Consider the following 14,527-nt stretch of genomic DNA (forward strand, 5'->3'; position numbering starts at 1 on the left):
TAGTTCATGGAAAACTGCTGGTGTTTGAAGCAGATCTGAAATCCTCCAGCATCCCAAATAATAATTAAAAATTCACATATGCTGACATTCTCAAAACATGAGTAACTCATTAAAACATGCAGATTGCATATGTACAATAAATGCAGAATTGGATATTATTAGTGATACAAATAATAGACAAAAAAATAATTTGCCATGGCTACATCAGTTTTTTTTTTTTTTTTTTTTTTTTAAGAGGGCAAGAGGGCAACCTGGTTCTGATAAGCATCTGTAATCAAGTGAGTCAATTTCATTTGATTTTCTTCTTTGGAAGCTCCCCAGACCTTTTCCCAAATGTTTTCCATTAATTGTCCATATTTCCCATAGCACTCCACCCAATCATATCCTTCCTGACTGGGGTTACTTAAAAATAACTTTGAATCAAGAAAGAACATCAGGAAAACAAAACAAAAAAAAAAAAAGGGGGGGGGAATGGGAGCTGATCAAGCCTTAATAAAAGGTACATGTTATTAGAGCAGATCAGGCACCTGGTCCCACTTGATATATTTAGAGAATTCACTTAGTTTAAATAACCCACTCCAATGAAATTATAGCAGATTTACACAGTGTAAAGGAGAAAAAATACTATGTCTTTGATGAAAGAATTATCATTCATTTTTATAAAAATAAATACAGTAAGAATAAACCATCATAATATTTAACTGCCTGGGGATGTTCTAGCTTTATACATGATGCAGTAGGTATGCCCCTGAGGTGTGAAACATTTAAAAAAAAAAAAAAGAACAAACATAAAAAAGCCACCAGAACAAACAATACAGGTAAGTAAAGGACAAAGGGAAAATCAGGAAGAAAAAGGGTCGTAATGGAGAGTAACAGAGTGATACAGATGAGGGCTGCTCTGAAAGTGATGCCTCCTATTTTATGATGTTGGCCCACGATGTCTGAGGCAGATGTTGGTGATATGGAAGTAGAGGTCTAACCTTTCCACCCATATTCTGTTCCACGTTGTTGCCGTGTGACAGATGGCAGCAGAGGGGCACTCTGACAGAATGGTGTCTGACATGGAAGAGTGTGTTGAGCAAACGTGTATCACTGAATTCCTCCGTTCAGAGAAAATGGCACCCACTGACATTCACTGACTCTTGCTGAACATTTACAGAGGCCAACCAGTGGATGTGAGCACAGTGAGGCGGTGGGTGGTGCATTTCAGCAGTGATGACAGTGACAGCTTGTCACCTGCACCAGCGCAGTCTGTTATAAGAGCAGCATGCTGGTTCTTGTTCATTGCTGGTGAAATTGCATAGCTAATAGTGGTGACTTTGTTGAAAAAATAGTGTTTTGTAGCTGAGACTTTGCTCTATCAAACAGTGTTACTGTGCTCTTTGTATTGGTTGTAGTTTCCATGGAAATAAATAGGAGGCATTACTTTCAGAGAGACTTAGGTAGTACCAAACCCAGAAAATTAAAGGTAAAGAAGTGCGGTAGTAGCATGACCAAGTAGCAAAGATACGAAATAAGAAAATATGAGGCTGAATCACAAAGCAGACTGCAGTCACCAGGGAGCCCAACAACAGGGAAACATCCCACAGACATGAGATGGGAGAGGTCGGCAGCCCTGCCCATGGCAGGGAGTTGGAACTAGATGATCTCTGAGGTCCCTTCCAAAGCAAGCCATTCTACGATCCTATGAAAACAAGCTCCCAGAGAGACTACAAACACTACAGCTGTACTCTGTGAGGCAGAGTCTACACCTTCCAATGTACTCTCCCAGACTGTTATTTAGGTCTTGCACTCCAGTATTTTCTTCCAAGCTTATTTCACGCGAGATGAGTAAATCACATGAAATCCCTTGTTTTATTTCAGTAACATAAAGTACACCACACCACTGTTGGAACAAAAAGATTTGATTGTTTACACTTCCCCAGTGCCCCTGGAAACAACAGCAGAAAGTCAGAATTATTCAGCAAACTAAGAAATAAAATGTTCTCGCCCTGGAAGCTAGTGGAACAGGTGGACAAAAAAAGTTATAATGCATTCGGAAAGCCATGAGAGAGGCCACAAGTAACAAAATAAAACAGTTCCTTGGTTTTGTTCATGTGTTTCCTCCTGCTAACACACTGAAGCATTTTCTCATATAATGTGAATAAGAGGAGTATGGAGACTACACTACCTTACACAGCACTCTTCTAGCACTGCACCTACAAAGCAACTCAGAGGCACTGTCTTAGCATTCATGGGGAAGAAATCAGACAAAACAAGCAGTCTGAAATTTAAACAAGGCAAAGTATCTGCCAAAGGGAAAGACAAAAATGAAGACATCAGGAAGATGTCTGTACAATGTATTATGAACCTAGTAATGAGTTTCAGTCATTACAAAAATCACACTCTTAAGAGAAAAGAAACGACCTGCTAGTCTAAGTACCATTAACAGATATTATGTTATAATTACATACAACTAATTTCCTTAACAATCATTAGTTGTTACTGTTCCAGAAAAAAAAAAAAAAAAAGAGAGAGAGAGAGAGAGAGAGAGAGAGAAACTCTCCAGTTTCAGTTAAGTGCATCAAAAACAAGAGGCTATGCAATTCAGGTCAACCGGATCAATGAGAGCATATTGCCTGCAGTATAAATCACCAAGGTGTACCCAGCAGAGGGAACTAAAGTCATTAACTACAATTAGACCACAGCTGTATGTTTTGCAATTAGGTACTACACACACACTACCTTAGAACTAACTTGTTAACCACTTTTGTGTTCTCCCATTAAACCACAGATGAATACCCTAAAATACTGCAAGGATAAACAAATATCCCTATGCAGATGGTGTTACCCATATGCTAACATATGGGAAGCACTATTAGGCCTGTTTTACTACAGAGGAAGAAGGGCAGTCAAGAAGCTGATTTAGCAGGAGGCCATGGGCAGCAAGGGGCTCAGGATGCAAATGCACACACGACCTATTGACTCCAAACAACCATTCTGCTCCTTGCCACCCAGCCTATCAGCACACATACGACATGCATGCATTTAGATGTCCTCAAAAAAAAAAATAAACTTAAGTAAAAAAAATTGAAGTAGCATTTGCAGAAAGTCAATGAGCTTTAAGAAAACCTATTTAAAACCAGAGCTGGAAACTTGCTTTCATTTTCTGCCCTTCTCTGGAAGGTAAATCTATTTATCTTTTTTACATGGAACCACTTGGCATTACTCAAAATTGTCAGTCTGAGTGGTTGCCTTTACTTGGTTCACTTGGATGGCATACAGCCAACATACTGCTGCTAAGCTACAAGAATGCAGTACAGCATTAAGGGAAGAATATCTCTCTTTAAAGCATTTTAATATTAGTATTCGTTGTGCAGACATTACTTTTCTGTAGGTCTGCAGCAATTTTCATACTGCTGATGACAGCACTCTCTCAGGTCGCTGAACATTTTGGACTGTACAATACTGGACACAAGCTAAGTCGGCTTTCCCTCAGGCCACCAAGTAATGCACTTATGAAACTTCCATCTGCAGCAGGCAACACGAATCTGAAAAGAATTAGCCTACGACCTGCAAGCTCACACCCATCACAGTAACAAATCTGCAGCAAAATGAACTGTCTCCATCTGCTCAATTCCATGTGGATCAAAACGCTTCATCTTTTACATCCATTTATACATGACTTTCATGCTTTAGATTTGTTTCTTGGGGAAGATGGTGCTGAGGCACATTAGTCTTCGGCATTAAATTACAAAGTCAAGTAAACAGAGGTTAGGAGAACTGCCACATTTGAAGGAGATTTGTGCATTATTAGTTCAGTACCAGATATGCAAGCGTACTGATTATAATCTTTTACTACACAATTTCATATTTTGCTTTCTCTTAATTATTGAATGTATGTCTCCCATACTATATTGCACACTAATTAGAAGAGTTCAGAAACTGTTTACATTCTGTCCTACGACATTCCTCATTACATCATTCAGATGCCTCCTTAAACACATTTATTTTCACAGCAGCTTGTGAGGTAAGAAAGCAGCAGTGCAAAAATGGTCAATACAAGAATCAGTCATTTCAGAAGCAGCAACTCAGTTTCAATGCTGATCTGAGAAACCATCAGCCTTCTGTGTATAGAAGGCACATCTACTAGTTTTAATCATAACATTCACAGATATCAGTTCTACCTTTGACTGCCAAGCCAAGCTCCTGTTTGACATCAGGTAACCAAAACGAGGAATGATTAATAACCCCTTGTAAAACGCCTCATGTATGTGATTTGCACAACATTTCACAGGGATTCTAGGCAAAAGATCCAGTTCCCACAGGGGGTGTCCTCATTTCACCATCTTTCTCTTCCTTATGAGTTCGGGCTCTTGGTGGTGCATAGTCATAGGACAAGGAGCAACAGCCTAGAACTTGAACACAGAAACTTCCACAGAAGTTCCAAAGAACTTCTTTATGGTAAGAGTAACAAAGCACTGGAACAGGATGTCCAGAGAGGTCATGGAGTCTCCTTCTATGGAGATATTCAAGACCCATCTGGACGCCGACCTGTGTGACCTACTGTAGGGTACCTGCTTTAGGACAGGGATTGGACTTGATGATCTCTTGAGGTCCCTTCCAGCCCCTGCAATTCTATGATTCTGTGATACTGTCTCACATCTCACGTACTACTACTGTTCAGAGAAGGAGGGGAAAAACAGGAAAGCATGACAGAAAATGATCTTCTTTGGAACATAACTCCAATTGTTCCTCTTTTTGCATACTTTATAAGAAAGGAGACCAAGGAAAGAAACGTATCTTATGGAACAGATCACATCACAACAGTGAAGAAAGTGTGACTACTAGGCTGCCCAAGAAGCCTCAGCTCTGTTCTCTTTGGACTACTGGGCGCTTGATCTTGCATCTCTAATGGCTGTTTATATACTCTGAGAATACAACTCACTGGGCTTCACAGAAAAGCAAAAGACACAGGAAATTGTAGCACTTCACCAAAACATACACTAACAAAAAACAGCTACAGGATCAGAGACTCGAACTGGGCTGACAACATGATAGCAGCAGCTGACACCTATCCCAGTTCGAGTCAATCACTAGAAGAGAAGGCACATACCTCCCTCTCAAGCAGGTTTTATACTTGTCCAGATATTCCTGGATTCTAGTGGTAGTTCTGAAGGGCATACAGTTGAGTGCTTACAGTTTCTTCTGGTCCAGCCTGTTTAGCCAGGCATTTCTATCAAGTTATGCACAGTTTCCTTGTTACCTGAATTTTAGGGGCAGTGGTGAAACTGACCCGTCAGGACAAAAAGAGATCTGTTACCTAACTGTGGCCCTATTTGTACTCGAAACACAACAGATTCCACTGCCTGCTTGTTACTATAAGCATGCCACACTGGCATGTAGCTTGGAGAAAAAAAAAAAAAAGACGAGGAAAGCCTGGAATCACAAATTCATCTATATCTTCTGTGTCTTCTCCCCTCCACTATTCCTCCACTCAGCTTGTGTTCTCTTTAACCATAACATACTGCTTGTGTCGAGGAAGCTACAACCAAAAGTCACAAAATTCCTGACAAATACACCTGACAAATTACACAGATAAGGCAAGAGAAACAAACCAGGAACATTATTCAACAGCCCTCATTTGCCTGATGCTCCCGGGCAAGCCCTAGAAATAGGCAGGAACACTTATGCATCAAATGCAAGAGCAGTGTTATCATCTCAAATACTGTCTTTCCCTTTATCTGTACACACAAACATCTGCATGACTAGTGACAGTACTGCACTCCAATCAATGACAGATTCCTCCACTCTTCTGTCAGTTTTTCTTCTTTCTTCTTAAGAGAGTTTTGCAGATGGTCCACAACTTTGAACTTCCTCACAAAGAATTTATTAGGAAGAAGCATTTTTAATATTTCTCTGAAATTGCTCTGTGTGCCAAATGGAAGAGGACACAATTAGCATTAAAGAATGTGGCAATTTTCTTGTCATGCTTGAACATCCATGAATGCATGAGGTTAAAAATGAATTCCCAAATTCTAGAGGACATCACAGAGATTCTGTCAAAATCATTAAACATGATTTCCACAATTCCAGAGAAGTATATATAAGGTTTGACATGTGCTGAAACAGGAGAAACAATTTGTGTAAAGGGGAGGAAGAAAAGTAGAAGGAAAAATACTCTCCCACTCAATCTTTCCAAACTTTGAACATGTGAGAATCCAGAATATCACAAAAATATTGAACAAAAAAAACAGCAGCACTACTGTATGTCTTAGCACCCAACATGGGAGTTTTCAAAACTTTGTCTATACCCACAAGCACTAAAATATCCCAGTTGGCTAGGGAAAAGAAGAAAAAAAAAAAAAGGCCTGTTCTCAATGTCAGCAACAGAACACATCACGTAACATGCCTGGGATACAGGTGTCTGCATGCCAGGCATCTAAGTTGATACTATAGTCAGCTGCAACTCAGTGTCAGTGGAGTTTGTTCAGTTTAACCAATGCCAATGTCTCTTCTATGCTGGGGTGAATCATTCTCTAGTCCTCCCGCTGTCAGCTCACACAGGGTGCCTAAAGTTACACGAGCAGCATCCTACTCCATGTTGATTTAAATATAAGGACATTTGCAGGGTGTTTATAATTTCTTCAGAGAATGCTAAATAGATGCACAGTATTCAACAAAAGTACCATAATGATCTGGCAAACTTCAAGAGATTGTAGAGGATGCAGCTGTGCAATGGAAATCTTGCGGTGATTTAGGAACTTCAGCCACACTAAGTCACACTGCAGAAGGTTTAAAAGGCAGATAATTTCCATTAATCAACCACTATACTGCAGCCAAAGATTCAACAGGCAAAAAATGTACAAAAGTTATAGTCCTGCAGTGCTGTGAAAAGAAAGGGGAGAACCATTAGAGAGACAGAAAATAATTCCAATTCTTTTCAATAAATAAGGCACTGAAATTGAAGACACAACACATTTACAAAAGAAGTAGTGGAACTGAGTAAAAATGCCACTATAAATGTCTCCCTTACAGAACAGTGGAAGTAAAATCATTTACAATGATACAGCTGAATTCAGAGATGGTAGTTGATAGTCACTTCCTAATGAAAGCTCAGTTCTGAACTTGTGGAAAATACAATGAAGACACTGAAATGGCTAGATGGAGTTGGGGAAGCCTCTGCTTTTAGGTGTACTGATTTTGTACCTCAAACAGAAATCCTTATGGGATTGGCAAGTCAAAAAGCGTTTGGAAGCTACATTGTAAGCATATGTTCCTAGGCACCTAGTGCAGAGGCAGCATACTAAATAAAATCCCATCCTTCAATCAGCATCAGCAATGGCTGCTAGACAGAAAAGCTGAAAAGAGGTACTATGTGGAATCTCATTTTATTTTAAATTTATGAACAGAGAAATGACATTGTCTTCCCAAACTGTTATCACAGGCAAAAAGAAAGCAACAAGTACTGGTACTGTTTTCAGTTCAGACAAAATCTGACCCTACAGCACTCCATCAGATCTATCAAACAGTACCTAAATTTGAACATCACCACTTGCTAAGCACAAGATGAGAAAGCTTAGAACATTCACACTGAAAAACAGGTTAGCATTGCCTCAGACTCTTCAGCAGCCACAGCATCAAACTTGCTTCGAAGCAGTGGATCTAGAGAAGCACACCACAGCTAGCAGCAAAATCTGTTGCTAAGAGCAGTCAAAAGCTGTGGATGGATATTTTCAGACCTCGTTATCTTCACCAGCTACATGAGGTCTACAAATTAACAATTTACTACTGCACCGGAGCAGTTCTTTTTGATGCGTATGTGCTCCACATTTATATATGGAGTGGTGGAGAATACTGCACCAGCTCTGCACAGATGCCCAGAGTAGCCATCCTCCAAGTGAAGCCAAGATGAGGTGACAAAGTGGGACACAACCCAGAGTGTCACTTTTAGTGAGGGCAGAAGGTCCTGCAGCAATCAGCTCTTCCCACTGATACTGTGCACTACCAGCTGGGTAGGACATCGCTGCTGGAAGGGATGCACTGTGGGTACATGTGCCAGGAATCACAAAATGATGCACTGGAACAAGACCCGTCCCCTCCCTCTCTGCACAAACTAGTCAGTAATGCAGACATACTGCAAGTGACAAAACAAGACTGGTGATTATAATACATGTGGCCAAAGTGAGAAACTCTAGCAGATTTTATTATACACACACATTCTTAGAATGGAATATCCTCAGCATGTTGATCAAAAAAGTGCTGCTAATGATGACACCGTAATACATAATACATGAATATGAAAATACTGAAATAATGTTGTCTGATTACCACAGAAATAGAGGAAGATCTGCCTTGACCTCTTTTCAAGTAAGCAGTTAGAAATTAGTATGGACAGCAAGAGGCTGGGAAGCAAGATACATTCTTATGGATGTGTGTGAATGATGATGAAGGAGAAAGCGATATATATTCTAAAAGTTAAATGACGTCACATGAACATGGATGGAGCGTAACTATCCAGTAGGTTAGGGACAGACTTGCTATTTTTATGCTCAGAATTGTTTTGTTTGTTTCCCACAAATTCCTAAAAATTCTTGAGGAAATGAATCAAGTGAAATGTGTGCAATTCTACTAACAGAAACACAGAGATAAAATGGGAAAAAAAATGTATCAGTATTCACCATCAAGAACAAAATTCATGTTAAACTGATATGAAACTATTCACATTTTAAGCATGAGTTACGCTGCTGTACCTGCGTTAGCTCCAGTCATTTTGTATGGCCTTTGTGTGATGCTGAAACCTGCAAAGGTGGAACGAACTCTTACACTCTAAGTACCTGTGCAATATTTTATGTTCATGATGCTCTGGGATGAAGTTTTAATTTTGTGTGCTGCCAGTCTTTCACTTGGTGATATTTCACCTGTTGGCTACAGGGAATTCCCAGCACCTCCCTTAACAAGACTTTGCCAAATGATGATTGCCATTTGGGATCATATTTTTGCCAATACTTTAATTAAGGAGCACGGTTTTCTGTTACAGCATCCTGCAGTACTTCAGAATGTTACAGTACCTCACAGGGAGTCGTTAAGGACCTCATGCTGTGATTTCTCTTCAATAATACTTTGTACCCACTAGTTTTGGTCTTTCTGCCACACTTCCAATGTTCTTAAGGCTGTCTTTTTGCTCTGAGTGTGACTGACATTCGAAGACAAAAAACAACAAATCATTGTCACCTTCCGGCCCAAAGTTGCCTGACACGGATTAAGGAAGCCAAAAGTTTAATATTAAACTACTGAAGGACATCTGTATTCTACAAGTTATGTCTGTGTGGATTTAGCTGACTTCCAGAGGGGAAGGCATTCCAAAAAATGAACTCCTTCTATCTGTAACTCATTTCTCAGGGACGTTCCCAACATTCACACATTTACAAGCAGCCTTTTTTTTTTTTTCTTTTTAATACTACATCAGAAACCTATCATTCCAAGGGTTAGAACTAAATGCTCAAAAGTGCCTGTAGTTTGGCAATATGCCAATAAGTACGGCCACGATACTTATTTTCTGTTCTCTTTATCCTCAAAATATACTCCTTACCAAGCAAACAGGTAAACACAGAAATCCTAAACATTTATCAGGTAGCAAAATTCCATCAATTTAGAGACCAGAACTAAACTTTCCTATTTATTTACTGTCTGTTGCCCTAGGCCAAAAAGCATGCCCTAAATCCAATTCATAACTCTCCATGAGGAGCCAGAGGTAACCACTCCAACGCAGTGTGCCTTAAGTGCAAGGCCACGTCAGCAACTCATTTCTTGGTTACTGTTTAACTGTATCTGAAAGTGATTTTTGCACTTACATACGCAAACCGTACTGGCTTACGATGGTCCAGAAATGACAAGGGGAGGAATAGAGTTTATCTGGAAAAGTAAGTGAGAGCCAATTATATCAGAACTGTCTTCATGCAAGAGCAAAAACTTTCCCACTGGTCACTTTTTTGAAGGCAGTCCGCCAAAGAAACCCAAAACAAACAAAACAAACAAAACCACAACAACCCACAAACAACCCAAAACAAATAAAAACAAACAAAAAAAAACCCAACAACCTTTACATTGCAATAACGTTTTTCTTCAAAGCAATACCTCTGCTAATATTCTGTGTTACCTATTACAGAACCACTGCCATCTGAACTACCTCGACAATGAGAAAACAAATTCATCCTCTCTTTTTGAAATTCTGCATGAAATGTCTAAAACTTGGGCATCTATGCTGGACCTTCCACTGGAACTTCCAAAGAAGCTATGTGCCTGCACGCAAGCAGTAGGATTTATGGACCGTACTACAGCTGAACCTGGTACCTGTCTTGTCAAAAAGACAAGACCTTACACATGCCTGAGGAGTAGTGTAACAGACACAGGATGCTGAGTGACAGAGGGGTTTTCTTGGCCCATTAAAGGTTAAGAGATGAACTCTAAGTTATTTTATCTATAAAAAAAGAGTTGTTGCCAGATGTTATGTACACTGAATTAGCAGGGAGGTACAGCAAAAGCTGCTAGTGGTATATGCTTTCATTAATTCAAGGAACGTATATAAAATACTGAGGTTTCAAACACTGAAAAAATCACAATCCTTTATAAAATAAATACACAGCTACAGTAAGCAGTAAAAATTCAAATAATTGGATTCTGTTAATCTGTGGGGACGTGGACTTAATGCTGCATTTAATTTTGCTAAGTGGGAGGAAGATTAGGCAAGATACAAACAATAGTCTCCACTCAAATCATAGAAATTCACAAACTTAAACACACTAGGACAGTTATTAATTACCATATCAGAATATTTTGATGTATTCTATCTAGAGCTACAAAACAAACTAATAAACAGTTATCCTCCTAGTGCAGACAAAAATATTTACATTCCATTATGCATGTTTCCAATAGTCTTAAAAAAAAGTGAACTTGCTAGATAACAACATCAGTCTCCTATGGAACACTGGAGAAAGCTTACTTTTTAGGGATTTTATTTTACTTCTGAAAGAGATAAGCCACTCACTGATACAAAAACATTGTTTCCGGAATCTCTGAAAGAAAAGCTGAAACTCATCATCTCTGTCACTGCCACACTGGAGTAGCTGCTGGGACCTGCACTCGTTCGCCCTGTGTGGTTCCTGCAGGGAGAAGCATTTTAACTAACATCAGAATTTAAGCTCTTCAAATGTAGTATTTTCATGTCATAATTTGCTGTTTTGAAACAAAGCTCTTTCCACACTGTTCTCTCACTTTCAATCTGTTTTTTTCCTGAAATAATTTTGAAGTAAAATCAGTGTGGATAGCAACAACTGATTAGCATTTACAAAATCTCTCCTAAAATTTGAGGGAGATTAAAACACTTTTTTTTTTTTTTTTTTTTTTTACAGGAAAGCTTCCCCTGAAAATCATGAGTATCTAAAGCACATTTGGTTCAACGCCACACTCACAGAATATCAACTGATTCACACACTGTGCAATTTCTTAATATTGAGAAACATACTGTACTTTCAGAACAAGCATCCTGAAGGACTCTGAAGCAAAAAATACACTATTACCTTAAAGCAAAAGAGAAAAGCCCCTCGTCTTTGTAATTTTTAAAGCTCTGATTATTTTCAGTTCCCTAAAAAAATCTTACTGGCATCTTTTGCAAAACAGCATGACCGCTCCTGTAATACTTTATGTTCCCTCATGACAGACTGCTGGAAGAGCTAACAGCACCAGCATGGCTCAATGTGAAATAATGAAGCTGCTGTGCCTGCTGGGCACAGATACCCAAGCCTAAACTCATCTGCTGCCTAAAACACAGGCTCCCGGATACCAAAGCACAGTGCCAGCACCCTCCCAACCCAACTCCAAACACCTCTCAGCAGAGTTCTGATCTGACACTTGAACTGCCAAGTAATACTAAAGACTAAAGCACATCAAACTGAAAAGGATGGGAAAACTAAGGAAAACAAGTTATTTTTTTCCGCACGCATTTTCCACAATCTTTGGCTACATAACTTAAAGAAAATGTGTTGTGGCTCCAAATGTTAACTCAAAGGATGCTGACAAAACTCTCGTGTAATGAATTGTTCTTTTCCTCTCTTATTTGTGCCATTCCTTTGCACAAATCACTCTGGTGTCTAAACTACCCAAGCAATTAAAACTCCAAGGGTTTTTTTCTTTTCTTTTGTCCCTTGGAGAAGACGGATCTGATTTGTGAAAAGATGAGGTCCAACTTTCATCTTTTTTCATTCCATTATTACATTTGTGAGGTTAAATCAAAGAAAATTAAATCGAGGTGCTATTCTTACACTGCCAGCAGTTAAAATGTGTAATGCTGAGTTTTCATTAGCATCTGATTAAAATGAATTTGTCTTCTTCTGTTATCAAACGGAAGGCTCACATCTTATTACGTTACGCCTGCAAGAAGACAAGAACAGTTTTTGAATAAAAAGAAGCAAAAGATTTTCAAATACTTCATTCTTGCTGTTCTCGATTAGTTTTGGTCACTGTGGGAGCACACCTTAGCAAACCCTTGCGTCTACACCAATACACAAACAAGGTTGTGTTTTAAAGAGTTAACATCTGGAAAAACTGCCAACACTCAGAAGCTTTATTCTGTGAAATTCAAGCGAAAGATGAGCGGGAGAAAAGTAATTTCTGATGGTCTGCCTTGGAAATTCAGACTCAGATCTCAAGAAAAAACTAAACAGTGTTCTTCGTCCCTTTTGTGGTGATCTATTTGTCTATCACATCTTTTAAAACTGCATTTATAGAAATATAAACGTAACTGATGCTTCAAAGACAGCAAAATGCAGCTGTCCAGCAATTATTCTGCCTCTGCACTTCTAAACGTAACTACAAACAGCTCCGACATCCATCGCTGCCAAAGCACAACTTGGGGCTCCACACGAACAGACACGAGAAGGTGTTGCTTTCGCGCAGACTTTTAGTCAAACCACAGTTTCACAACGCTACCAATAAACGAGCGTACGTAAAGCAGAGATGGAAGCAGGCAGTTCAGACTGACCCGGGGGATCCGCCGGATTTGGGTGATCAGTGCTTACGGAAACGCACCTGACAGCAGCGTGTGACCGGCGGACGCGGCACAGCTCAGTCACCTCAGCGGACGAAGTTCACCGCGCGTCACCTCAAGCCGCCAAGTACACAGCTGTCGGTCAGGGAGGAGGCGGGCGCTCAAGACAGCGCGGGCTCCGCGCTCCCGGCACGGCCGCGGGGCGGACGGGACACGGCGGAGGCCGACCCGGTGGCAGCCGGCGGGAAGCGCCCGCAGCGCGCCGCAGCCCGGGGCCGGCGCAGCTCCGCAGCCCGTCTGACACCTGTTGGGCTCTGCGCGGCACGGCGCGACCAGGGCGCGCCAGGTGCGGCTCCCGCAAATTTCAGCGAGGTAACGCAACGGAGATAGGAAGGCAGGTGAGGCGGGAGGAGGCGAGCCGCTCCGCGCCGACCCGCGCGCCCTTCCCTCGCGGGTTACGCAACATCCCCCGCCCGCCCTCGCCCCGCGGCTGGTTACCTGCCTGTCCAGCGCCGCGTCCTTCGCGCTGCCGATGGCCGCGCCCTTGGGGGCCGGCGCCCGCTCGCAGCTGCAGCCCTCCAGCATGTAAATGCCGGCGGGCCGGGCGCTCTGCTCGCTCTCGAAGTAGAAGAGGACGTTCTGGTAGAGGGCGAACCACTTCTCGTGCCAGCGGTTGGCCTCGGCCGTCCTCTTGCTCAGGTAGCCGCGCTTGGTGCCCTCCTTGCGGGCCAGCAGCGCCAGGTACAGGGCGTGCCCCTCGTTGTACCGCACGCTCTTCTGCATGGTGCCCGGTAGCGCTCGCCGCTCACGGCCGGCCCGGCGTCGGACACCGTCCGCGGGCGCCCAGCGCGCCGGCACCGGCTGCGCCGGGCGGCCGCGGCCCCCGCCCCGCCCGCCTCCCTGCGCGCCGCCTCCCCGAAGTTGGGGCTCGGCCGGAGAGAGCGGGCGGGCGGGCGGCAGCAGAGGCTTCAGCCCCCCGAGCGGCGTCACGTGGCGGAGATCAGCCGCAAAGCCGCTTTCCAGCCCGGCGATTTAAAGAGCAAAGTCGCCGCCGCAGCGCACGGTCCCTCCCTCCGCGTCTCGTGGGGCCGCCCCCCTCCCGCCCCCCGCCCGCCTGCAGGGATCGGCGCGGGGGCGGCGCGCAGCGGGGGGCGGCAGCGAGCGCTCGGGACGGGACGGAAGGCGGAGGCGGTCCGCTCCCTGCCGCGCCCAGCCCTGTACTGCTTCTCTCTGAGAAATACCTTGGAAAGCGCCAGGTCGCAGCGCGCGGGGTCTGTAACTCGATTCCGCGAGCTGCGCCGCGAATGAAAGCGCAGAAACCCTCCACTTTTAAACCGGTTTTCGGTTTTCTTAAAGGCGAGGAGCGCCGCAGGCAGCTCCCTGCTGTCTGGAGGGGACGCTGAGCCCGCCCGGTAAGTGCTGCCGCGGCTCGGGGGGCTGCGGTCCGCGGGGAGGCACGCGCCGAGCTCTGCGGGGCTCGGCTCCGTGCCACAGCCGGGCAGG

At 42.8% G+C, this 14,527-nt stretch overlaps 1 protein-coding gene across 6 annotated transcripts in view; it reads right to left on the reverse strand.

The window, feature by feature from the left end:
- RASGRF2 (Ras protein specific guanine nucleotide releasing factor 2) overlaps positions 1–13,886 on the reverse strand; it is a 129,201-nt gene extending 115,315 nt beyond the window's left edge. For 4 of the 6 annotated variants that reach the window (XM_021380890.1, XM_021380887.1, XM_021380886.1 and 1 more), the window contains exon 1: positions 13,523–13,886. In XM_021380890.1, coding sequence (XP_021236565.1) covers positions 13,523–13,807 — 285 coding nt within the window. In that variant the 5' untranslated portion in view covers positions 13,808–13,886. Of the gene's footprint in view, positions 1–11,026; positions 11,142–12,299; positions 12,409–13,065; positions 13,158–13,522 lie in introns of those variants that run through there. The other 2 variants (XM_021380888.1, XM_021380889.1) reach the window with 2 other exon arrangements.

This window comes from Numida meleagris, chromosome Z (genome assembly GCF_002078875.1).
Source record: "Numida meleagris isolate 19003 breed g44 Domestic line chromosome Z, NumMel1.0, whole genome shotgun sequence".
In the NCBI taxonomy this organism is placed as follows: domain Eukaryota; kingdom Metazoa; phylum Chordata; class Aves; order Galliformes; family Numididae; genus Numida; species Numida meleagris.